At 53.0% G+C, this 24,824-nt stretch overlaps 2 protein-coding genes and 1 long non-coding RNA gene across 8 annotated transcripts; 1 reads left to right on the top strand and 2 right to left on the bottom strand.

Moving 5' to 3' along the window:
* Positions 1–523: 523 nt before the first annotated feature.
* On the bottom strand, positions 524–12,152 carry LOC130453998 (uncharacterized). Its single transcript, XR_008911675.1, has 2 exons — positions 12,014–12,152; positions 524–6,684 (listed from the first exon to the last, which is right to left on the bottom strand). It is a non-coding gene; the product is annotated as an uncharacterized LOC130453998 (long non-coding RNA).
* Positions 11,183–13,109, top strand: LOC100012097 (collagen alpha-2(I) chain). 6 transcript variants are annotated; one of them, XM_056796572.1, is made up of 4 exons: positions 11,701–12,267; positions 12,478–12,574; positions 12,673–12,773; positions 12,862–12,996. In XM_056796572.1, exons 1-4 carry the CDS (start codon positions 11,758–11,760, stop codon positions 12,913–12,915), a joined length of 762 nt encoding a protein of 253 aa, XP_056652550.1. In that variant the 5' UTR covers positions 11,701–11,757; the 3' UTR covers positions 12,916–12,996. The 6 variants fall into 6 exon arrangements, with proteins under 6 accessions (XP_056652552.1, XP_056652547.1, XP_056652551.1 ...); XM_056796570.1 differs by having other exon boundaries at positions 11,701–12,273; XM_056796574.1 differs by lacking the exons at positions 11,701–12,267; positions 12,673–12,773 and adding an exon at positions 11,183–11,600 and having other exon boundaries at positions 12,862–13,109.
* On the bottom strand, positions 12,950–17,859 carry KMT5C (lysine methyltransferase 5C). Its single transcript, XM_056796565.1, has 9 exons — positions 17,654–17,859; positions 16,257–16,397; positions 15,538–15,703; positions 15,242–15,351; positions 14,988–15,151; positions 14,877–14,896; positions 14,664–14,800; positions 14,383–14,585; positions 12,950–14,300 (listed from the first exon to the last, which is right to left on the bottom strand). The coding sequence occupies exons 1-9, from the start codon at positions 17,842–17,844 to the stop codon at positions 13,801–13,803; spliced, it is 1,632 nt and encodes a 543-aa protein (XP_056652543.1). The 5' UTR covers positions 17,845–17,859; the 3' UTR covers positions 12,950–13,800.
* Positions 17,860–24,824: the final 6,965 nt, after the last annotated feature.

Raw genomic sequence — 24,824 nt, 5'->3', positions numbered from 1 at the left:
GCGGCAAAAGCTGCATCTTCTTCCCTTGCCCATTCAAAGTATGTGAGTCCCTCACACTCTGTATGAAAGGAGATCCTTTTCAGTCAGTCTCACTCCCTGGAGCAGGGGTCCCCAAACTATGGCCTGCAGGCCACATGTGGCCCCCTGAGGCCATGTATCCGGCCCCCACTGCACTTCCAGAAGGGGCACTTCTTTCATTGGTGGTTAGTGAGAGGAGCACTGGATGTGGCGGCGCCACAAAGCATGGCTTTGTACAGTACTACTTCCGGTGACATAATCCTTTGCGTGGCACCTTAGAACTAGGCACCATGCAAAGCATTATGTAGCTGCACAGTGGAAGACGTCAGCATGGTGAGCAGTGACCTGGGGGAGGGAATTCCGCACTGTGTATACTGCTGCCCAGTTAGGGTTAGTATAAGGACCGGCCTGCAGTCCCTATATATTTTTACCTGTGGGTAATCACCTGAGAAGGAGAAGGGAGACTAAGGAATTGGGTGAATAATAAAGACTCAGAGACAACAAGTTCAAACAGATGGGGAGTGGCGCGATCTCCGTGAATATTTCCCTTGGATAATTAAAGGGAAACGTGAGGAATAAGAAAACACGTGGGGAGTCACAACTCCTTAATGCCTCCTATGGACAAGAGAGTCCAAGCATTAATAGGAAGCATTGGGGCGACAGCATCTCGAGGATCAGCAGGAAAAGATGGGACAGAGAAGTCAGAAGGTCCAGAAAAGTAAGAGAGAGATTCGCGCTTGTTCCCCAGTATTTATTGGAGGTTTTAGGAATGTGGATTAGGAGATCAATGCATAGGTAACATGGCAAAGGTCTTAACATTGGTTGAATTGACAATGACTGAATCAAAGAGGTGGAGATTAATCCAACCTGAGCTTTGCAAATGAATTTACTTCCAGCCAAGGCATGGCTGTCAAGGCCCAGCCCAGGAATTTGCCCATCCTTTGCTAGTCCTTTGGACTGTCCCTTTCCATGCCAGGTGTCTGGTAAATGAATATACAGGATACAATATCAATACATCAATCATACTTCCAAGATGCTAAGAAGCCTGGTGTGCTACATATCCCCCTTTTTGTTTAAAAATTAAAACAAGACTATATTATGTTAACAGAAAAATAAAAATTATAAACTCAATCGAAAACAAAAATGGTAGTGAGTGGAGTAAAATTAATTAATCAAAATGAATTCCAAATAGAATAGCCAAATTAAAATTAAAAATTATGAAAGACCAATAATAAAAATAAAAATTATCTTAACTTAGTAATAATCCTATAAAAATGAGAAGATAAAAATGAATTTTTACCTCATCTGGCAAAGTCAAATGTAAAAAGTTCATCAAAGACCAAAAAAAAAATAATAAAATGATCTTCACTCTTTAGTGATCCTGAATTAATGTGATATCAGTTCCATAGTCCACAGGACATGTGCATTAATATGTCATTTTACCCATGTACAGTCAGGACTATAAGAAGTTGTCAGACCTTTAATAGTTAAAGAAAAGGACTATATCACGCACGAGATGAGAGCGAATTCTTTTCTTTCCCTTGTCCTGTATGCTACAGGTTAGGCTTAGAGTTTTAGGGTTAGGGTTAGAGTTAGAGTTTTATGGTTAGGGTTAGGCTTAGAGTTTTAGGGTTAGCATTAGGGTTAGGGTTAGGCTTAGAGTTAGGGTTAGGCTTAGAGTTTTAGGTTTAGGGTTAGGCTTAGAGTTTTGGGGTTAGGGTTAGCCTTAGAGTTTGGGTTGTTTTTATAGTCAGGCCCTCCAATGGTCTGAGGGACAGCGAACTGGCCACCTGTGTAAAAAGTTTGGGGACCCCTGCCCTGGAGGTTTTGATGGCAAACATCTCTCATTTCTCTGAGCTTGAGTCAATGGCCTATGAAATGAAACAGTTCCTTCATCCCCACTTACCAGGGCATGAAGAAGGGCTTGGCTCTAACCAATGTTAAATCGATTTGGCACTCCCTGAGGTAGGCTGGGCACCTAAAGTGCCCAGGTAGCCATCCGTGCTTGGGCTGGGATGCAGACATAAAGGAGGCCTTTTGCAAGAATACAAGACCCCAAAATTTAACTTAAAAAAAGAGTAATGTTGCATGTGGCAGGAGGGCAGCCTAGGCAGAAGCCTGCCTCCTAGGGGGAAGAGCCTGGAGCTGTGTGTCCTGTAAACCTCAAAATTTCTCAGACTTATGAATGTTAGGGGTTTCCCCCATTGGGGAATCTTCTACTTTAAAAAATTCCCTAGCAGATGGTGAGAACTCTGCTTGAGTGTGGGGGCTCCTACCTATGGGAGTGTCCCTGCTCCACCCTACTTAAGACTGCTTTAGGTCAGAAATCTGTTTGCTAAACAAAGTACTTTGATCCATGCTTATGGAAGGGACAGGAAGTTCTTTGAGTCATGACTTTTTTAGAATTGATACAATGGGATACTAAGTACCTATAAAGGTGGGGCAACTTGTAAACTACTTAAACCTAAAAGGGTGATAACTTATTCAGAGGTTTTTTCTTAATGAAATTTGTCGACACAGCAGGATTTTTTCCTGACTTACTAAAGAGATTAAAACTACTAGGCTGTGAATTCAAAATGGGTGGTCCTTTAGAAACATCTACAGTGATTGGTAGATGTAAGGACTTAGGGGAGGTGACAGAGGAGATTTTGCCCTTAAAAATAAGAGCTCAGAGAAGAACAAGGGAGCTTGATTTCTGACTCTCATTCTGAAGGAGAGTTCCTGAACCCTGGAGGCTCTTGAGAGACGCCCTTGGAAGCAATCTCTGGCTGGAAGACTCTTTGAGGAAGGATGCTGGCCTGGTGTCACTAGTATCCTTGTTTAGTCAGACCTTGTGGTGAGTGTTAAAAAACTGATTTCTCTTTTAAGACTCAGGTCCAGGCCATATTGGCTTGAGGCCCTTCAAACTTATTCCTTTCTTTCTCTCTTTCTTTGATTACTCATTGTATTGCTAATTAAAATCTCTATAAAAGCCAATTGACTTGGGTATTTGAATAATTGGGAATATTTCCCTGGCAACCACCTTATATTTGATTTTAAACCCAAGACACTGTAGTGAAACATATTTCTGCAGTCAAATTTACTCACCCTCTCTTATATCTATCACGATTTATATCTTCCACCATTTTAATCACTACAGTTTAAGACCTCAACCATTTTAAATCTCACAGTCCCTGTCCCCCCCCCCCCCAGGCCATCAGTTCTGGGGGATTTTATACTCTACAATGGTGAGGGTGTGACTGGAGCAGGGGGTGGCAGAAGGTTTCCCACAGGGCAGGGCGGTGGACAGATGGACGAGGGGTGTCTCTTGGTCCATCTCAAACCAACAGGACAAACCAAGGAGGTGGATCCTCCAGGTCAGACTTTGGGGTTGGGGGTCCCAAGGGTGTGAGGGAGCAGAAGAACTCCCCTGCTGACAGTCTGCCTGAGTGCTGGAGGTGCAATGCCCCACCATCTCGCCCCCCCCAAATATCTAAGGGAATGGGGGTGATGACCTCCTCAGTCTTCTGTAGTTTCTTCAAGGCTGTCCCTGCCTGTCCTCAGCAGAGGGGGAGGCCTGGCTGCGGGGGCTGGGATAGCATCTCACAGGGGAGTAGCCAGAACTGGGGTGGATGGAATCTCCTGGAAGCCTCAGGTTTGGGGTAAGCCCCGAAGGCACTGAGTCCTTGGGATAGAGGCCTGGGGTTCTCTCTGCTTTGGGGGCTGCTTCCCTGTGCTGGATCAGAGAGTTATCTGTCTGGATGGCTGGCCATCCGTCATTTAAAACACAGGAAAAGGCCCAGAATGTAAGGAAAGGGATAGTTATGGGGCAGGTAGTTGAGCTAACACAAGAGGGGCTCAGATAACAGGGAGGGGACAGCTGGGTGGCTCAGTGGACTCAGAGCCAGGCCTGGGCAGGAGGTCCTGGGTTCAAATATGGCCTCAGACACTTGCTAGATGTGTGATCCTGGGCAAGTCACTTGACCCCCCTTGCCTAGCCCTTACCACTCCTCTGCCTTGGAGCCAATACACAGTATTGATTCCAGGATGGAAGGTAAGAGTTAAAAAAAAGATAACAGGGAGGGGGGTCTTCAGGGGCGCATCCTCAGGGAATGCGGGGAGCTGAAGGACATGGAGCCGCTGCTTCCTGTAACCGGCTGATCCGTCACAAAGAGGACAGTCAGTCCCGAAGGTAGAAGCAGAGAAAGCAGGACTGGGGCAACAGCCATGAACAGAGAAGATCAGTCCAGCAGATGTGCCATTCAGCATCTCAGCCGCAGCCTCCATCTCCAGAGCGCCTCTTCACGCCCGCTTCCTCTGTTGATCCTTTGGCAACGTCCACCTCAGTGTGGCATCCAGGCTCGCTGGAGCGACCGCAGTTTACAGGCGACTCTCTTTCCCCAGATCCTGGGGCAGATCCAGAGAGCTCTGGGCTGTGGTCCCTCATGGCCCGCCGTCAGGGCTGGACCCTATCCTGTCCCCTGATCATCTGAAGGAGCAGAGACAGGTCAGTTTGGAATCTCTGAAGGGCAACTTTCCAGAGCCATCCCAGAATCCTCTGTGATTTTCCAAAGCCACCTTCAGCCATTCTAGAAGTTATGCCTCAGTTAAAGATCCAATGATGAGAGCAAAATCTCTATCTGTTCTCTCCCTCCCCCTCTTGATTTCTCTGTCTCTCTCTCTGTCTCTCCCTCCCTCTCTGTCTCTCTCCTCTTTCTCCTTCCTCACCTCTCCCTCCCTCTCTCTCTCTTTCCTTCTCTCTCTCCCCCTCTCCCCTCTCTCTCTGTCTCTCCGTGTCTCTGTCTCTCTCCTTCTCTCTGTCTCTGTCTCTCTCCCTCTCTGTCAGTGTCTCTCTCTCTCTCTCTCTCTGCCTCTCCCTTTGCATACTCAAGCACTATGGACTTTAGATCAAAGTTCTTCTTTCTTCTCTGACTTGCTTTTACTTTTCCATTTGGTATCACTTGAATTGCTAATTGGTAACCCAAAGGAATCGGGATTGCAAGGACTCCATCATGGAATCACTGGATCTTAGGCTAGTACTCATCAGTACATTTCAGTTTATGGAACAAATTGGTAAACTGAGGTAACCACTGGGGATTGAACAAGAATCTAAGGTACATTCAGGTTGACAATGAGCTTTTGTTTACATCCAAACAATACTTAAAACACATGTTTTAGCAGCAGCTCAAGTAACATATTCCAAAAGAATTTCATGGAGCATTGAGACAGATGAAAAGGAGGAGCGGCCTCGGGAAGAGGAGCCTGGGGAGGGAGGCACAGGAAAGCCGCCACGGCCTGGGAGGTCCACGGGTGCTAGGTGGCCATACACGTAGAGCCCCGATCAGACGGCCTGGAGCTCCTCGTTTCAGAAAAGGCCCATTAAAGGTAAACTATCCACACACAGAAACAAACATGGCCCTCGTGCCGAACACTCAAGGAACAGGGCCGAAGCATCCTTCTGTTTTATTGTACTCTCACCTTCCGTCTTGAAGTCAATACTGAGAATCGCCTCCAAGGCGGAAGAGGGGTCAGCGCTGGGCCATGGGGGTCAAGGGACTGGCCCAGGGTCACCCAGCTGGGAAGGGTCTGAGGCCACATTGGAACCCAGGACCTCCCGTCTCTAGGCCTGGCTCTGCATCCACTGAGACACCCAGCTGCCCCCTGCCCAGTCTGTTTAAAGAAGTCATCAAACAGGTCCTGGCGGCTGGGGCTCCCCGTTCCTCGTGGCTCATGCCCCTTGGGTTTGTAAAAAAGGGGGTGAGAGCTTCCTTTCCATGTAGTGCATTAATGCCCACATCAGCGTCCGCTCTTTACAAAGGTCCCGGGCAGTGCCTGTATCTTAGGGAAGGAACCTTCCAGGCTACAGGCGGCCACATTGTCTTTGTTCTGAGGAGCCACCTGCGATGTCTGCTGGTTAACAGAAGAGTGACAAAGACACGTTTGCTGGGCAGCCGGGTGGACGGTGGAGGGAGAGTCAGGCCCAGAGACGGAGGTCCTGGGTTCCAATCTGGCCTCAGACACGTCCCAGCTGGGTGGCCCTGGGCCACTTCATCCCCTTAGTCCAGCCCTCACCGCTCTTCTGCCTTGGAGCCGATACCCAGTCTTGCTCCCAAGAGGGACGCTAAGGCTTGGCTTTCTCACGTCTCTCCAGCCATTCCTCAAATCCTCTTCCTTGTCATTCCTCGTAGCACAATTGTATGCCATCACCAGCATGTGCCACCAAGCGATGGGCACCCCTCAACTCCCCCTTCTTTGTTCTTCTGCGAGTAAGAGAAAGGAGGGAGTTCCAAAAACATCCGCTTGTGCCTCATGAAGTCTGCGCAAGCCTTGACTGGGCACAAGCTCAGATCCGGAGAGCCGGATCGTCTTACTAGTCTCCCGAGGAGCCTGCATGCAGGCCAAGAAGCAAGAGCTAGAGCTGGCCACGGAGCAGCCCACTGGGTGAAAGTGGGGAAAGAAGCACAGCAAGTCTGTAGGATGGTAGACAAATATATGGAAGCTCTGCAACGCCGCGCTGCAGAAAGCACAAGCTGGAATGGAGGTCGCTGGGAGAGAGGCGGGTGACACCATGCCGCTGGCAGTGAGGGAAGAAGAAATAGGAAGCCTCCTGATGAGAGGGAAAGAGGAGAGCGTCAAAGCTGGCTTCCACCAACATGCCAACATCTTGGTTACCCTGGCCGTCGCCTCCTGGCAAACAGAGGGAGGAGAATGGAAGAGGTGTCACTCAGATTTTATATTCTTGGGTCCCAAAATCACTGTAGATGGCCACTGCGGCCATGAAATGAAAAGAAGCTTGTTCCTTGTAAAGAAAGCTCGGGCCATTGTGGGAGCACACCAAAAAGCAGACAAAGATCTGGAAAGTCAAAGCAATGGTTTTTCCAGTAGCCATGGAGGCTGGGAGAGTCAGACTATGAGGAGAGCTGAATATCCCCGAATCAATTCTTCCAAATGTTACTACTAGAGTACCACAACAAGGAGGCCAGACCAGTCAATATGTAAAATAAACTAATCCAGAGCACACACTAGAAGGTAGCATCAACATGAAATCTAGAGATCCCAGTCTGGTAGCCCAGGAAGATCCGATGAACCTCAAGTTGTAGGACTGGCTTGTTAGTGGGAGACCCCAAAGCTGGGACTTGTTCCCTGTCCCCTGTGAATCCCTCCCCCCCGAAGGGAGTCTCAGGCTGGCAGTCTCAGATTGAATCATGGGTCCTAAAGTAAATGATAATCCCAGTTAGGTGGGGCTAAGCAGATGCTAAATCTTCTTTTTGTCTTAGCTGGTCTTCAGAGACCCTTCCCAAGAAGACTGGGCAGGGACCACCCTGTTTAGTCTCCATTGCAAGCAGCCCCTTCCCTCACACCCCAGCCTCTGGCTAAGATTTCTTCCCCAAACTGGATTATATAGTTGGAACCCTCCCATTTCCTTATAGCCAGAGTCCTGTCCATCCTGTTCCCCTGCCCCTACATCCCCCCAGATAGTATAGAGGCTCTCCGAATTCTTTTGTTCCTTGGAGTCTAGCAAGGTGGCCCTCCCAGGGATCACGTCCCCAGAGTCCAGGTTTTACACCCCTGTAAAAGTGGTGGCACCAGACTCTGAGTAAAGGGCCAAATAGTGGACTTCTCCCTCTCCTGATTAAACGGGTTCTTCTGCCTTCCTTGGTAGTTCTGTGTTATTTCCAAGTTAACAGTAGAAATATGAAGAAATGATGCTGCCTTGGCTAGATGAGGTGAGTGGCCCAAGGAGGATGGGAACTACCCTTGGATTATCTTGGAATCTAAGGCTGGCATTCACAGGGAATCCAGGCGAGGAGCAGGCGGGAGTTTGGCCTGTTTGTCCCTTAGAGTACCAGAGAAGCTTTGCTCTCCACCTGCCATGTACACCCCCCACCTCCCCAGTTTATGGCATTATTCCTTAGCAGAAAGCAGGCTATGCATGGGGGCTCCCCAACAAAACCGTTTCATTACTCACTGAAGAATGTTTTACAATCCCCTAAAAACAGGACCAGGAGAGCTAACATTTAGCCCCAAACATGGAGGATCAAAGAAAGGCCAGGACCTTGGCTGGGCTGGGGGGATGAAACACTGATCACTGACAACAGAAGGCAGACCTCCCCACTTCTTACATTGCTTTCTGATTCTGCTGCCAAGCACTGGAAATAGGACAAAAAGTAGCAAACGGGGAATGGATACCCAAGATAAGCAGTAAGAGAGTAGCTACTTGCCTTTGGATGAATTTCAGTCACCTCATCCAAATAAACAACATTCTCTGTATTGAAATCATTGGCAGCAATATAGGAAAGCCTATGGAAACTGGGAGGGATCCTGGACCGGCTGGGGGAAGATGTGCCAATTTTAAAAAGATAAAAGAACAGTCTGCCAGGGAACTGAATTCTGGGAGCATTCTAGAACAGAACATGAAAGGGAAACAGTGGCTGCAAGGAGCCAGCCTGCCTTTATGAAGCCCATGTCACGCCAGACTAACCTCATTTCCTTTCTGGACAGGGTTATTGAAGTGGTAGATGAGGGAAATGACATAGGTATAGATTGCCTGGCTCTCAGCAAGGTTTCTAATAAGACATCGTATTATTCTTGTGGCGATGATGGAGGGATGCGTGCGGATCTGACAATAATGCCCGGAGATAGAAGTCGAGGACTCCAAGATTCATCATTAACAGTTCAATGTCACTTGATGAAAAGTGTCCCTGATCACCAGGCATACCTCTGGGCCATTTAATGTTTTTGATTTTTAAATAAAAAACAAAATATCCACCCATCAAACCTACAAATGACAATAAGAGAGGGATAGTGAAAACACTGGATGATAGCCGCTGTCCAGAAAACACAGATAAAATTCAACAAGGATCCATATCAAGTCATACCTTGGGTGCCAAGGATCCATTTGGCAATGATGAAATGGGTGTGACCACGGTCAGATGAAAAAGATCTGGGGCTTTTAGGGGACTGAATGTTCGTTCTGAGTCAGCAGGACATAGATTAGTCAGATCTATGTATGAGGGAAAAAGATATGACCAAACAAGAGCGAGAGTCAGAGACAGAGCCAGAGCCAGAGACAGAGAGAGCCAGAGAGAGCCAGAGAGGAGAGCACACCTTTTGAGATGTGAAATGGGTAATGTTGAAGGTATTAAATGAAAAAGGTTTTGCATAAACAAAACCAATGCAACCAAGATTAGGTTAGGATTAGAATTCTCTGGAGATTGTATACTCATGTATAAGTATTTATTAGATCTGGAAGTGGGACATAGAGGGTAAAGGCATATAATCTCAAGGCTGGTCCCCTAGCTAATCTGAGTTTGTGGCTCACATCATGACTCCATTCACTTGCAAAGGGCACGCAGCTGCCCTGTCAGGTAAATCCAAAGACCGAGGGAAGTTGTTGCTTCCTCCATCTCCCTGGTTGGACAGATTAGACATGATCCATGAGGCCTCTGGCATCCTCCCATAGTGAGCATTCATGGGCCTAATCAAAGGGTGGGGATAAGACCAAAAAGGACTTTCAGAGGGAAAAAATTTATATTAAATTCATATAATTAGATGGAAAGCAGTAAACTGGGGGGTGGTGGTGGGGGGGATGGACAGTGTCTCTGATAAAGGTCTCGATTCTCGAATATAGAGAACTAAATGAAATGTATATGAATAGGAGTCATTACCCAACTGATAAATGGTCAATGGATAGGAAGCAGTTTTCAGATGAAGAAATCAAAGCTATGGTCATGAAAAAAGGCCTTCAATCACTTTTTTTCTTCTTTTTTTGATAAACGTTTACCTATTATTTTTAGAATTGATACTAAGTAGGAGTTCCAAGGCAGAAGATCTAAAGCGTTATTGATTAGAAAAATGCAAATGCAAACAACTCTGAGGTACCATCTCACACCTATCAGATTGACTGATATGACAGAAAAGGAAAATGAAAAATATTGGGTGACCTAGGAAAACTAGAACACGAATGCATGGTTGGTGGAGTTGTGAACTGATCTAGCAATTGTGCCCCTTTTATAAAAGCATGGACACTCTTTGTTCTGAGCAAACCACCACTGTGCTGCCCCCCCCCCCCCCCCCCCCCCCCCCCCCCCCCCCCCCCCCCCCCCCCCCCCCCCCCCCCCCCCCCCCCCCACCCCCCCCCCCCCCCCCCCCTCCCCCCCCCCCCCCCCCACCCCCCCCCCCCCCCTCCACCCCCCCCCCCCCCCCCCCCCCCCCCCCCCCCCCCCACCCCCCCCCCCCCCCCCCCCCCCCCCCCCCCCCCCCCCCCCCCCCCCCCCCCCCCCCCCCCCCCACCCCCCCCCCCCCCCCCCCCCCCCCCCCCCCCCCCCCCCCCCCCCCCCCCCCCCCCCCCCCCCCCCCCCCCCTCCCCCCCCCCCCCCCCCCCCCCCCCCCCCCCCCCCCCCCCCCGACCTGCGCTGAAAGAACTGATGGAGTGAGACTGTGGACAGAAGCAGGCCATCTTCCACTTGATTTTCTTTGGGGGGTTTTAGAAATGAGTCTTCTTCCACGACAGGACCAACTGGAAGTGTACAAGCAATATCAAATGGGATGACGGGGAGGAGAGAATTTGGAATTTGAAATTTTATTAAACAAATGTTAAAACTGTTGTGTAATTGGGAAAGAAATTCTTGAGCCAAATTTAAACATGTAGAACTGAACACTATATCTATGTATATACGTAAATGTGTGTGTCCAGTTATCTGGAGGGTCTGGGCGCTGAGGGTATTGGGTTGCATTAAGAGGGATGTATCTTTGCATAAAAAAGGGAGCAGATAATTTGGAATATAAAAACCTTTGCCTTAAAGATCTCCAACAGGGTTCTAAAATCCCATCTATAGTGGAAAGTGGGACAAATCAGTAAGGCCAAAAGTCTTTGAGAGAGTGAGACAAAGAGACAGAGACATAGAGACACAGAGAGAGAGAACAGAGAGGGAGAGACAGAGACAGAGAGGAGAGACAGAGACTGAGAGAGATAGGGAAAGACAAAGAGGGAGAGAGAGAGGGAGACAGAGAAAGAGAGAGGAGAGACAGAGACAGAGGGAGAGACGGAGGGAAAGAGGGGCGGAGAGACGGAGGGACCCAGAGATGGAGAGATGGAGAGACGGAGTGCCGGAGAGACGGAGAGACGGAGAGACAGAGAGACGGAGAGACGGAGAGACGGAGAGAGGCTGGTCCTCTCCCCAGAAGGTCCGCTACTTGAAGACAAGTATCTGCTTGTTCGCCCAGCCCTGGCGCCCAGTAGGTGTTTCACAAGCGAGCATGGATGACCCCTCCAAAGGCTGAGAAGAGGAACCAAAGGCTCGGGCAGTTTGGGGACCCGCACAGCCCGCTGGGGCTGAGGGTGCTGGGAATGGCCTGCTTTCGCTGTTTGGGTCCCAAGAGGTTGGAGGAGGCCCGGGACTCGGGCCCAAGAGGAGAAAGCGGCCTGTGGGTTCGCAGGCGCAGCTCAGGCTGCCAGGAATGGGGGAAGGGCGAGGAGAGCCCGGAGGGCTGCCACAGGGGGCCCTTGGAGGACACGCACAGCCGAGGCCCGGGAGGGGGCAGGTTCTCTCTTGAACCCAGAGACCTGGAAGCCAGAGAAGTCCCTGGGACAGCTGGAGCGAGTGGGCAGAGAAGATGGCCCCCGGGGGGAGCCACAGGAACGGGGAAGGGAGGGAGAGAGGGAGGGGCAAGGAGGAGAGTTTCAGAGGTTCGGGCCTGACCACGTCCATCTGGAATAGCGGCTGAAGATGAAGCCAAAGACCCTGAGAATATCAAGGGATGGGGGGGCGAGGAGCGAGGGCGTTGCCATGGAAACCAGGAGAGGGGGGGGGTGCAGAGGTGTGGGGAGGGCGGTATGCGGCGGAGGAAAGGCCAGGGGAGCTGGCCGCCCTGAGAGCGGCCGGGGCACTTAGCCACAGAGGCCGGCGGCCGCAGAAGAGGGGCGGCACCCGCTGCGGGGGCTCAAGGGCCCAGGCCTCCCCGAATCCCGGGGGCTCTCCCTTTCTGGCTGGGAGTGGAATGGAGTCCCTCCTACCTAGAGGTCTCAAAGCACCGACGGGAAGACTCCCGGCGAGGTGGCCGCCCCGGCTGGGCACCGCTGCCTCGGGGTGCGCCTGCCTAAAGGGGGCGGCAGGGGAGGCCACAGTTCTAGAAAGTTCCCCGCGTGTGGTGGGATCCCATTGGCGGGACGGCCGCGGGCAGAGCCAATCGAGGAATACCTCCGGCCCCGGGGCCGCCAGGGGCCGCATTTCCTCCTTGGGCACCAGGGCTGTTGGTGGGACAGCGCGGGTGAGGGTACCAGGTGAGGCTGCCCATGGGGGGCGGGGAGGGAAGCGCGGCCTCCCGCGGGGGTGGAGCTTCCGGGGGGAGGTTCCGGGGAGGGTCCCGGCCCGCCGTTCGGGGCGGAGCCGTCCAGGGGAGGGACGGCGGTTAGGGGTGGGCGGGGTTGCCGTTAGGGGCGGGGTTGCCAGGCTACCGGCGGTCTCTGCCTCCTCCCAGGATCGAGAGAGCGCGATGAGCAATCATTCGACCCCGCCCTTCGACCCTCGCTTTCCCAACCAGAACCAGACCCGCAACTGCTACCAGAACTTCCTAGGTTGGTGGGGGGGCAGCGGGGGGCGGAGTCCGCAGCAGGGGAGGCGGGGGCGGGGCTCCGCGGCGTGACCCCGGCGTGACCCCGGCGCCTCCTCCCAGACTTTCACCGCTGTACCAAGATCCTGAAGAGGCCCGGCAAGGACTCGAGCCCCTGCGACTACTGCCGCAAGGTCTACCACTCCCTGTGCCCGCTCAGCTGGGTGAGGAGGGGGAAGGGGCGGGGCTGCGGAGGGGCGGGCCCAGGTTCTGGAGGGCGGCCTGCCTCCATCCCTGCCTGCCTCCCCGCAGGTGCAGCGCTGGACCGACCAGATCCGGGAGGGGACGTTCCCCGGGAAGATCTGAGGGGCCCCCCGAAAAATCCTCGCAGCCGGCAGACTTAACAAGAAGACTTTTATTAAAAAACCAGTTGCAAACTGCCCGTCACCCAGTGTCCGCAATCCCTGGGACCGGGGTGGGGAGGCCGAGGGCCCCGGCTGGCTGTGCTGGCCCCCGCTCCCCTCACTCCCCGGGAGGCACCGGAGCTATAGCACCATGAGAAAGATGAGGCGGGGCGGCCTCCCTGAGAGCCAGGGGGGGCGGCTGCGGGAGCCCCCTCCCCTCCCCCTTTATGGCTTTCCCCCTGGGGGGGCGGGGTGCCACTGAGGCAGGAGGTAAAAGTCTAGAACCATCCTGAGGCTGAGGGAGGGATCCTTGCTGTCCCTCCCTGCTGGGTTGGGGTCTCCTGCCACCAGGTGGCGGCCGCCCCTTGCTAAGGTTATCCCTGCCGGGTCAGACGGGAGGGCGGCCGCCGCCCCCATAACCCCCCCCCAAGAGGGCCCCGGGCAAGGGGAAGGAGGAAGGGGCTCCCTATGAAAGGATTGGGGATCCCGAGCACAGGGGGAGGAGCAGCACCCTGAAATCTAGCCCCCCCGCCCCACTTTCCTGGGACGCCTGGCTCAAGCCTTCAGGGAACTAGCTGGGAGAGAAAGGAAGAGAAGCCCTGAAAGTCTGGCCCCAAGAGCTGGGCCGTGGGCACCCTCGAACCCGGGACAGGGTGTCCTGTACAAGCCTGACTGACTGGGGGAGGGAGGGGGGAGTCGAGAGAGAGAGAGAGAGACGGCCCTGAGCGGAAGCCCAGCTTGCGTGCCCAGGTCCCGGGAGTGGGCCGGCTCCCTCCTAGGTAGCTGTGGAGGGCCAGCCTGCAGGAGGAGGAGGGCCGGGGGCACGCCGAGCGCCCCCCACTTACCCTCAGTGCCCCCCATTGACGTCAAGGGCGATGGAGCCGTGGCTGACCACAAGGCGCAGACGCTTGGAGGGCGAGAAGGGGCCAAAGGCCAGGGTCCGCTTGGGGGGCTCGGGACCCGCGGGCCCAAGGCTGGCGGGGGCGCTGGGGACCGGGGTGGCGCCGCTCAGGTCCACTCGAACCACGCAGGGCAGCCCGTAGCGCCGGGCCCAGTGCCAGTCCTGCAGCGGGGCAGGGCGGGCCGGGACGCAGGCGGGTGCGGGCGGGGACAAGGCCACCGTGACCTCGCCTCGGAGGCGGCACCGGGGCCCGCAGCCGCCCCACCGGTGCAGGGACACTCGCGGGACCCGAGGGTGTGGGGCCACCCGGGTCAGCCGACGTCGGGGTGGCCGGCGGCGGCGGCGGCGGCGCCGAGGGGGGGGGGGCTGCGGCAGCCACTGCACCCACAGGGCAGAGGGATCCGAGTGGGTCCCGAGGGGCTGCAGGCGCAGGGGCTGGCAGAGAGCTGTAAGGAAGAGAGAGGGCGGTCAGGGCGCCGCTGCACAGGAGGAGACCCCGGGCAGGCGCAGCGTGAGCAACACACTCACCGCACAGCAGGTCCAGGCGGTTCAAGGTGTGGAAGTGGGAGCAGCGCTGGGCCCCTGGTGGCCCGAGCCCCTGCCGGGCCCCCCGGGTCTCCCAGTAGCGCTGCAGCCTCCTCTCGGTCTCCCTCAGCTCGTACTTTTCACAGGTCCTGGGAGTCGGGGCTGCAGGCTCCCGGGGCCGCAGACGGAAGGCGCCTTCTCCCTTCCTGAAGGAGAGAAGGTGGCGGGGATGCCGGGCCGAGCAGGGGGCGCCCCGAGGTCCCCCCACTCCCCACCAGGCTCACCTCTCACAGGTGCAGCATTCGCACAGCTCGTTGCGCTCCCCGAAGAAGCCATCCCCGTAGAAGCAGGTAACCTCGTCCCCGGGCTCGATGTCCCGCAGCACCTTCACGCAGGCTGCATTCCCGTCTGCAGGCACAAACTGGGGGCCCTGCTCCTCAGCTCCAGGCCCCCCTCCTCCTGCCCTCCTCCCGCACCCGCTCGCTCCTCTGGCCTACCTTGCAGTTGGGCTTGCAGTCTGGAGCCAGACGGGAGAGGGAAGAGAAAAGACAGGTGAGAAGGGTCCGAGGAGCCCGCCCGCTGCCCGCCCGCCCGGCCCCGGGCCTCACCGTGGTTGATGAAGGCCGCGGGGCCCAACCACAGCTGGGCACTGCGCTTCCGGGTGGAGTACATGATGCTGAAGTCGTTCTCCCCAGCTCGCAGCAAGCCCTCGTCGGCCTCGCGCAGCTCAGCGATGCAGCCCACCAGCAGCTCCAGCTTCTCGTTCTTCTTCCTGGGCCCGAGGGCAGCCGGTGAGGCGGGGCCCCTGGCAGGGCTCGGGGCCAGGGCCTGCCCCTCCTCCCCCGGCCCGACTCCCCCTTACCAGGAGCGTGTCGACACCACCTTGGCCCCATTGGTCTCCAGAGAGTAGCGGGTGCAGGGAAGGATGGCAAACCCGCTTTCGGGCAGGAAGGCGCGAAGGTAGCGATAGATCTGAGGACAGGAAGCCAGAGAGTAAGGCCACCGGGAGCCGGGCGCGCTCAGAGCTCCCAAGAGCCCTTGGGGGGGGGGCCACGCTGGGGAGGGGAAGGAACCTGCCAAGGGCACATGGAGAGCCTGGGTGAGGCTGGGGGGGGGGGCTGGGAGTCCAAAAGAAAGCCCCAAAGGGGTCCCCCTCACATGGGTCTTGAGGGCAGCCTCCTGCTGCGGGCCGCGGCTCTGGAAGTAGTGGGCCATCCAGCTGCCCAGGGTCAGGGCCCGGTAGGCAGCCTCCAAGTCGCGCTGCTTCCGGAAGGCCTCTAGCGCTGAGCGCAAGTGCTGCTGTCGACGCAGAGGAGGCACTGGGCTGGGAGGCACAGGACGGACAGGGGTCTCAGAGGCCTTGAGAGCCCCAACACAGAGAAGGGCCCGGCCAGGGGCAGCCACAAGGCTCTGAGGAGGTTCCCAAGCCAGGCCAAGAAGCCCGCACACAGGCCAAGGGCTGCTAGAGTGGGGAGCCAGGCCCCTTCGCGACCCGCTATACAAGTTCTCTTCCTTTCACCCAGGAGGCTGGGAGGCTAAGGGCGCTCAGGACCTCCTTGGCTCTAGCCCGAGCTCTCCCTCCTCCGGTAGGCTGGAGAGCTGGGGCTGGAGAGCAGGCCCTCTCCCAGGGAGCCTCCTAGCAGGGCTGCACAGCTCAGCCTTAGTTTCCCTGTCCATATGTGCGCCTGTCTTGAAAAGGACTTGGAAAAGGGTCAAGCAGAAGTCCGTCACTCCCTCCCTCCCTCCCCCCACTCCAGCCGCCGGAGCAGAATGGAAAGAGATACTTCTGAGGGCCCCTGGGCCCCCGCCCCCACCGAGGCTTCTCCCCGGCTTCTCAGATACCCGGGGGAGAGGGGATCACTGCCAGCCACCCTCACCTGACGTTCATCTTGTGTGTGCGGAAGCCCAGGTAGGGATCGAGGACCAGGCTGGTGGCGAGGTCATCGTTCTCACACAGCTCCCGGGCTGTCACCCTCTCTGGTCCCATGGTGCAGCCTGGACCATGCTGCTTCCCAGCCCTGCCGGAGGAAGAGGAGAGAGGACCTGTGAGCCCCCCTCCCCCACTGTCACTGGCTCTCTCCCAGGGGCCTCCAGGAGGGAGGGAGCTCATTAAAGTGCTTAGATGGGGGGGAGGAGGCAGAGATCCCCAAGGCCCAGCAATGCCCCTCACCAGGCTGCCTTCTGGGAGGCTGGGGCTTCCTCCAGGATACAGGGGAGGGGTGGGAAGAAGGAAAGAGGAAACAGTGGGAGAGAGGCAGAGACGCCAGGGGGGGCCAAGTCTGGAAACAAGGGAGAAGGGGCAGAGCAGAGGAAGCCTAGGGACTAGAGGCATCTGGGGTTGGAGGTACCAGGAATGTTGGGAAAGGCAGAAGAAGGGGAGAAAGAGCCCCAGTTGGGAAAGGAGGGAGGGAGGAAGGAAGGGAGGGAAGAAGGAAGGAAGGGAGGGAAGAAGGAAGGAAGGAAAGGAGGGAGGGAGGGAGAAAGAAAGAAAGAAAGGGAAGGAAGGAAGGAAGGAAGGAAGGAAGGAAGGAAGGAAGGAAGGAAGGAAGGAAGGAAGGAAGGAAGGAAGGAAGGAAGGAAGGAAGGAAGGAAGGAAGGAAGGAAGGAAGGAAGGAAGGAAGGAAGGAAGGAAGGAAGGAAGGAAGGAAGGAAGGAAGGAAGGAAGGAAGGAAGGAAGGAAGGAAGGAAGGAAGGAAGCGGTTGCAGAGAGGAAATCCTGGGGACCACAGGCAATAATGGGCCCAGGCCAGAACAAAGACCAGGTGTCGGATGAGAAACCGACAGTTGGAGCAGAGAAAAGGGGAAAGTGAGGCTTGAGGAGGATGGGAATAAAGAAGGGGCGCCCGCAGGTTCAGGGGGCCACTGCGAAAGGGCCCACGCTTGGGAGAAGAAAGGAGGCTGTAACTGCAAGGGAAGGGACGATTACACTCTGGGGGGCGGCCGTCCTTGGTTAGAGGGAGGTCCGAACACGTGTGTGGGTGACTGCCCAAGAGAACGAGGGCGGAGGGGAGAATGAAGGAGGGTGCACACAACACGGGCGGAGGAAGACGGAACGGGGGCGGGCGGGGTATGCATACAACGCGAGGGAGGGGAGCACAGAACGGGGGGAGGCACAGAACACGGGCGGAGGGAGATAGAACGCGGGCGGGTGGGGGCTCGTCGAACGCAGTGGGGGGGGAGGGAAAAGGAAGGCGGGCGGGGAATGGGGGAGGGGCCCCCAGCCAGCTGGGGGACTGGGGTCGGAGGTCAGACCCCGCCCTCCCCGGTCTCTCACCTCCCCCTCCCCCTCCTCCTCTTCCGGCTGCCGCCGCCGCCGCCGCCACCGCCGCCTCCAGCTCCTGCTCCCGCCGCCCCGGCCCCGCGACTCCCGCCCCGGCCCGCCCCGCGCCGGCCCTCTCCGCCCTGCCCTGTCGCAGAAGCGCCGCTCCTCATTGGTCCATGTGGCTGCCACTCCACCATCATCATGGTGCCCGTGTGCCACCGTCATACGCCCACCCTTCGGCTCCCTCAACGGCCGCCCACGTTGCCAGGGAGACTGGGCCCCGCCTCCCAGGGCCCGGATGCTTTCATTGGACTGAGTTCCTTGTTCCTCAGCTCCGTCCGGTGGCGGCCCGAGGTGGAAAAGCATCCTCCTAGGCTCGCAATTGATTGGCTCCCTGCTAAATATCCTTAAATTATTGGTTGCTGACCCCGTCCGTCAGCTCATCTCTTGGGATTCCGGGAGTAGGTGGAAAACCTCCCTCGGAGTCCCAAGGCGATTGGTTTGCCGATGGACGTAGCCTCATGTTATTGGTCCAGAAGCCCTGTCCTTCAGCCCCAGGGAGACTCGAGAACATTGTGGACTAGGACCCAGAACCTCTGCGTCTCCCGTCATTGGACAACACAATCTGTCAATCACGTCTACTCAGAGCCTCTCCGGCGGTGCATTCCACCATTGGCCAACATGACCGCCTCTCTAGGTTTCCCCTCCCTCCAAACTGCTCAAGCAGCTTCTCTCCTGTACCTGGGCTTGAGGATCGCCATGGCAACCAAAATGGCTGCAAACTGTGACAGTCGCTCTTGGAGTGGGACAGGGAAGAGGGAACTCTCGTTGCCTCAGATAAGAAAGCCTAAGGCATAATGAATAAGCAAGGCCCATCAGCATTCTTTAACACCATGCCCTTATCAAGACTGTGTTCTGCAGTGATGGTCCCAACCAGACTGCTCTCCGAGGACCCTGGGGATGGTTCCCAAGAAGACTGGCCTCTGAAGAGTTGGGATGAGCCCGACAAGGCTGACCACTGAGCGCTCTATGATTCCAAGGAAACTCACCAGTGAGGACTCCCTGGTGATCGCAGTGAAGCTAGTAGGGCATTTGAGGGCGATCACAGCAGAATTGACCAGTGAGGACTCAGTTGATTTACAGGTGGTCAAAAGCAGTCCAGATGCTGAGAACTGGATGGTGTCTGAAGCAGAAGACTAGCCAGTGAAGGCTCAGAGTTCATAGCACAATCAACACCAAGGACTCAACTTGCAAAATTCCAGTGGGCCAAGGGACTTTGATGGCTAGTTAGTACAACCTATATCTTAATCAGAGTCTCCACAATGACATACCTGACAAGAGGTTATCCGATCTATGACTCTAAATACATCCTTCTGTGTCACTTCTAGATAGGTCTGATCTCTAGGAAATTGGTGTCATCTCCATTCTAAATTGTGCTCTTTGCGTGTTCCACCAAATGGTCAAAGTTCTGACCCCTGGGCCTAAACATCTCTTTTCTTCATGATAGCCTTTGAAGAGAGCTTTCATATTACCATGAGCCTTCTCTTTTTCAGATTAATCATCCCTCATTCCTTCAACTACTGTTCATATAGCATGGTTTTGAGGGTTATGAAGAGCAAATTTGACCACTGAGAACCTCAAAAAGCCTGGCAATTGGCATCTTGATGATGATTACAGTAGGACCATGCTCAACTTTGAGGGTGACATTTTCCATGAAATAAAAAAGGAAATGGGACTTATAAAGAAGAAATATTGGAACTAAAAGGAAAGAGTGATAAATGAGGTCCTGGGAATGTTGAGAAATTGGAATACAAAAATAGAGAAAAGGTAGAAGAAATTAAGAACAAAGAGGAAGAAATGAAGGAGTCAGTTAATAAGGTCATCAGGGGGTAGATCTTGACAAGCCTCCATGACTTGAGGGTGAACAGGCCAGAAGCAACTATTGAGCAGTAAATGGTAAGCACCAGGAAGATGGTTGTCAAAGAGGGAAACTTTTTTAGACGGTTGTAGGGTGTGAGGAATCAGACTGATAGTGAGCCTGGTCCATCCCTCTCTCTATGTCATCTAGAATCAAGGAACTCCCCAAACATTCCATCCCTCTAGATCTTTCAATGACCATCCCATGTAGATATGGCATAAGGATATGTGATTGTGGGGAACCTGCAGTGACATAGTCATCCTTGCTCTTGGAGACACAAGTTGAGAGTCCACATTCTCAGGGGGTGAGATGAATGAGTCGCAGGGCTCAGGAAGAATGGGGAAGCTGGGCTCAAGACCTAGAGGGTGGTCCAATCTCCTCTGTGGAGGTTCTAAAATACTGTCTTATTACCTTTGAGGTAGGGTCAAGGAGGTAGGTCTATAATTGCATTTGGGCCCTGCTGGGGATGGGTGAGTGAGGGTGAAACTGGATGTGGGCATGTTCATTCATTCAACACATTTATTTAATAAAGCATCATGTGGATCAGCAAGAGGGAAAGGGGCAGGAAGAACTGTGAACTATCCCTCAGGAATCTCCTAGATGTCAATAGTAGGACTAGGCATTTAGTAAGCATTAACCCAGCACCTACAGGGTTCAGATCTTGAACAGGATCCTGAGGGCAACAAAAGTCTGTGCTCAGTGCTCTCAGGTGCCAAGGTAGGAGGACAATAGGATAAATCTTCCTTCCCTCCCTCCCATTTTTTCTTCTTTCTAACTACCTCCCTCCCATCTTCCTCCTTTTCTCCCTTCTTTCCTTCCATTCTCCTCTCCCTTTGTCCCTTCCTTCCTTTCCTTCCCTTTCCTACCTTGCCTCCCTCCTTTCTCTTTCCTGCTTCCTCTTTTGTAGCTATTTTTGTTTCCTCTCTTCCATCCTGGTTTCTGGATGGATGCTCCAGCGTGGGTGCTCCTGAATGGGTATTCCTGGAGAGATGTTCCTGGGTGGGTGCTCCTGATTTCCTACTAATCCATCATGGAGCCCACTCTGCATCTGGGGTCAGTATCTGTGGCAGTGTCTCTTACCTGACCTCTCCCTTTCTCTGTGTCTACAACTCCTTTGTCTGGAGGGTTCTGTCACTTTCCTCCAAGACCCACTTCTCCATATAATTCATGGAGGAAACAGAAACCAAAGGAGGAAAAGATGGAAAATATTACAAATATATCTCTACCCTAAAACCTTTGCAGACTTTTCCTCTGAGGAAAATCCAGTCAACAAACATTTCTTAAGCTCCCAGTCTGTGCCAGGCACTTTGCTCAGGGCTGGGAAGACACTGTAAACCTCAAAATTTCTTAGACTTATAAATGTTGGAAATTTCACCATTGGGAAATTTCATACTTGAAAAATTTCCTATTGATAGTGGGAACTCTATTGGAATGTGAACCCCATTGGCATGGGAGGTTCCTCCTCCTCCCTTCTTATGATTACTTTAGGACAGAAACCTTTTGCTGAACAATGGAAAGGGCTGCAGCCTAGATCAAAATTTAATTATTTCAATCTCTACCCTACTCAGGTTAACAGGATTTAGAAAGGGCTGTAGCAAAGGAGCAAAGATTTAATTATTTGAAAATATGACCTTCAACAGACATGTGCAAAGCCTCTGGGCGGTCCTGGGTTAAGCTAGAGCCTCCATTGGCACAGGGAAATTGATGGACAGGTGATTGGTAGATGTGAGGACTGAGGGGAGGCAACTTGGAGGGTTTTCCTTAAAGATAGGGGAGTCTGAAGACTCGAGGTGGTGGTTGGAGAAGTTGGTCGGTGTGGTTGGTGTGGCTCAGAGAAGCTTGCTCTGAAGGAAGCTGAAGGTGGGGGCCTCTGAGACTGTTTCTCCATTTTGGTCACGTGAGTAATAGGGACTGATCTCTTTTCTTTGCCCCAGCTATCTAAGGGCTTGGGCCTTTTGGCCCAGCCTAAACAGAAGGGGTATTTAAGCCCTATTCCCTTCTCTCCCTTTTTCTCTCTCTCTATCTCTAATTCCTTTCTTCCTCTTATTGTAATTAAACTCCATAAAAGATTGACTGCTGACTTGAGTTTTCATTTAGGAATTACATAGCTGAATTCCTTGGTGACCTTAAATTAATATATATCAGTCTTTTAAAAGTGATTTCCTTGTCACAACACCGAAAGGCAGACAGTCTCTGTTCTCCAGGAGGTCCCATTCTGAATCCCAGCAAGATCCATTCTGGCCAGACTAGAGAAAATCCCAGAGGGAAGGCCCTAGGAGAGCAAAGAGAGCTGAAGGCGACTTCTTACACAAAGTGGGATGAGAGTTGGGACTTGAAGGAAGCCAGGGAAGCCAAGAAGCAGAGATAGGGAGGGAGAGCATTCTTGGCACAGGGGCAGCCAGTGAAAATGTCCGGAGGCTGGAGATGGAGTGACTTTTTCAAGAAACAGAAGCCAAGGAGCATGCATACATGAGGAAAGGGGCCACAGTATGAAGGGCTTTAAAGACAAATAGAAGGCATTCTTGTTCATTCTGGAGGTGATGGGGTGTCCCCAGGAATTATTGCATAGGGGTGACCGGCTCAGAACTGGGCATTAGAAAGACCACTTTGGTAGCTAAGGGAAGGGTGGTCACAAGTGGGAGACACTTAGGCAGGGGGTCTCCCTGCCTAACAGGCTACTGCAATGGACCTGCCATGAGGACATGAGGGCCTGCACCAGGTGGGCCCCAGTGTTAGAGGAGAGAAAGGGATGTGTATGAAAGGGCATCCAGAGGATAGAGGGTTGACAGGGGACTTGAAGACATCTAGGTTGGGAGCCTGGGACACTGGAAGGATGGGGCTGCCCTCAATAGTAATAAGAAAGTTAGGCATTTTGCTTGGGAGAAGGTAGGCAGCTAGATGGTACAATGGATAGGACGCCAAACCTGGTGTCAGAAAAACCCGAGTTCTGTAAACCTCAAAATTTCTTAGACTTGTGAATGTTGGAAATTTCACCATTGGAATGTGAACCCCATTGGCAAGAGAGGTTCCTCCTCCTCCTTTCTTAAGATTACTTTAGGACAGAAACCTTTTGCTGAACAATGGAAAGGGCTACAGCATAGATCAAAATTTAATTATTCCAATCTCCACCCTACTCAGGGTAACAGGATTTAGGAAGGGCTGTAGCAAAAGATCAAGATTTAATTATTTGAGAATATGACCTTCAACAGACATGTGCAAAGCCACAGACCTCTGGGTGGTCCTGGGTTAAGCTAGAGCCACCATTGGCACAGGGAAGACATGGACAGTGATTGGTAGATGTGAGAACTGAGGGGAGGGAACTTGGATGGTTTCCTTAAAGATAGCGGGGTCTGAGGACTAGGGTGGTGGGTTGGAGAGGTGCTCTGAGAAGCTTGCTCTGAAGGAAGCTGGAGGTGGAGGCCCCTGAGACTGTTTCTCCATTTTGGTCACGTGAGTGATAGAGACTGATCTCTTTCCTTTGCCTCAGCTATCTAAGGGCTTGGGCCTTTTGGCCCAGCCTAAACAGAGGGGGTATTTAAGCCCTATTCCCTTCTCTCCCCTTTCTCTCTCCCTCTCTCTCTTTATCTCTAATACCTTTCTTCCTCCTGTTTGTAATTAAACTCCATAAAAGGTTGACTGCTGACTTGAGTTTTCATTTAGGAATTACATAGCTGAATTCCTTGGCGACCTTAAATTAATATATATCAGTCTTTTAAAGTGATTTCCTTGTCACAGTTCAAATCTGCTGTGTGACCCTGGGCAAGTCATTTCACCCTGTTTACCTCAGTTTCCTCATCCATCAAATGAGCTGCAGAAGGAAATGGCCAACCACTCTAGTATCTCTGCCAAGAAAACCCCAAACGGGTTATGAAGAGACGGACCAAACTGAATAAACATCAAAGTCGTTACATTTTGAATGAGTTGCACTGAAGTTGTCTGTGCTAAAGATTCAGAATGAGATGGCCAAAAGGCACCTGGAGAAAGGAGCCCGAAGGTCAAGGGAGAGGTGGGGGTCCCCTGCCCAGTGAGGGTAGTGGAATCCTGCTCCCCAAGGGAAATGACACAGAGAGGAAAGTGAGTGGGCCCAGGGGAGGACGTGTCACCACAGAGCAGACGACTTCCTTTGGGTGGGAAATGGATCGGCTTTTTCTTTGCCCAGCACCCAGAGCTATAGTTGACCCAGAGTGGCTAGGCCATAGCATGCTCCTTGATTGCTCATTCTATTTGATTAGAAGCTCCTTGAGGGCACAGACTGGCTTTTGCCTCTTTTTTTATCCCCAGTGCTTGGCACAATGCCTGGAACATAGAAGACCCTTAACTATTCAATGTGGGGTGGTGAGGTAGCACAGTGGACAGAGCACCAGGCCTGGAGTCAGGAGGACCTGGGTTCAAATATGGCCTCAGACACTTCTTGGCTGTGCAACCCTGGACAAGTCACTTCACCCCAATTCCCTAGCCCTAACCACTCTTCTGTCTTAGAACTGATACTAAGAAGGTAAGAGTTTAAGAAATAGAAAAACAACTTGATAGGAATACTGTACTTCTTGTGCAGGGCCAGTTCTGCCAGGAACCTTTTGTGATTGATCTGTATCCCAGCCATATCTAGCTTAGAGAAAGAGATGTCTAGACCAACAGTGTCTCTTATGCCCTCTGCCATGACCTTTGGCCCCAAATACATTCGAGTGACTGTCTAAAAAGGATACAGTGCAACAACTTTAGGAAAACTATGTTATGATGAGTATCTCTGGCAAAAGCCTTGCTTCTCAAATGTAGAGAGAACGTAGTCAAGTACATAAGAAAACAAAGCATTCCCCAACGGAGAAATGGTCCAAGCATATGAGCAGGCAGTTTTCAGAGGAAGAAATGAAAACTATCCCTAGTCCTATGAGAAAATGATCCAAATCACCCTTGACCACAGGAATGCAAACTAAAGCAAGCCTGAGAGAGCACCTCTGTAAAAAATAGACTCGAACTCTGGACTTCAGTCCCCGGAAGTCCTTGCTCCACTTCCCCAGAATGCTTTGAATTCTCACTTGGGCCGAGATCAAGAAGGTATTTAACCTGATGGCAAGAGCTTTTGGGTCTCTCTTTTGGACTTCCGTTTTGGGGCAGATGTGGCTCCTTCCATAATGTAGGTGAGGTCTTGTCTAGGCCTCTCTGGCCTAGGCATGTTTTCCTTATCCTGTATTTTCTTTAATTCTTAATCTTCAATAAACCTCTAAAAATATAATACTCCTTACAGAGAGAAACCAATTTCTACCTGCC

This window comes from Monodelphis domestica, chromosome 4, assembly GCF_027887165.1.
Source record: "Monodelphis domestica isolate mMonDom1 chromosome 4, mMonDom1.pri, whole genome shotgun sequence".
NCBI classification, from domain to species: domain Eukaryota; kingdom Metazoa; phylum Chordata; class Mammalia; order Didelphimorphia; family Didelphidae; genus Monodelphis; species Monodelphis domestica.
The sequence above is the reverse complement of the archived record's forward strand: the minus strand, read 5'-3'. Positions and strand labels throughout refer to the sequence as shown.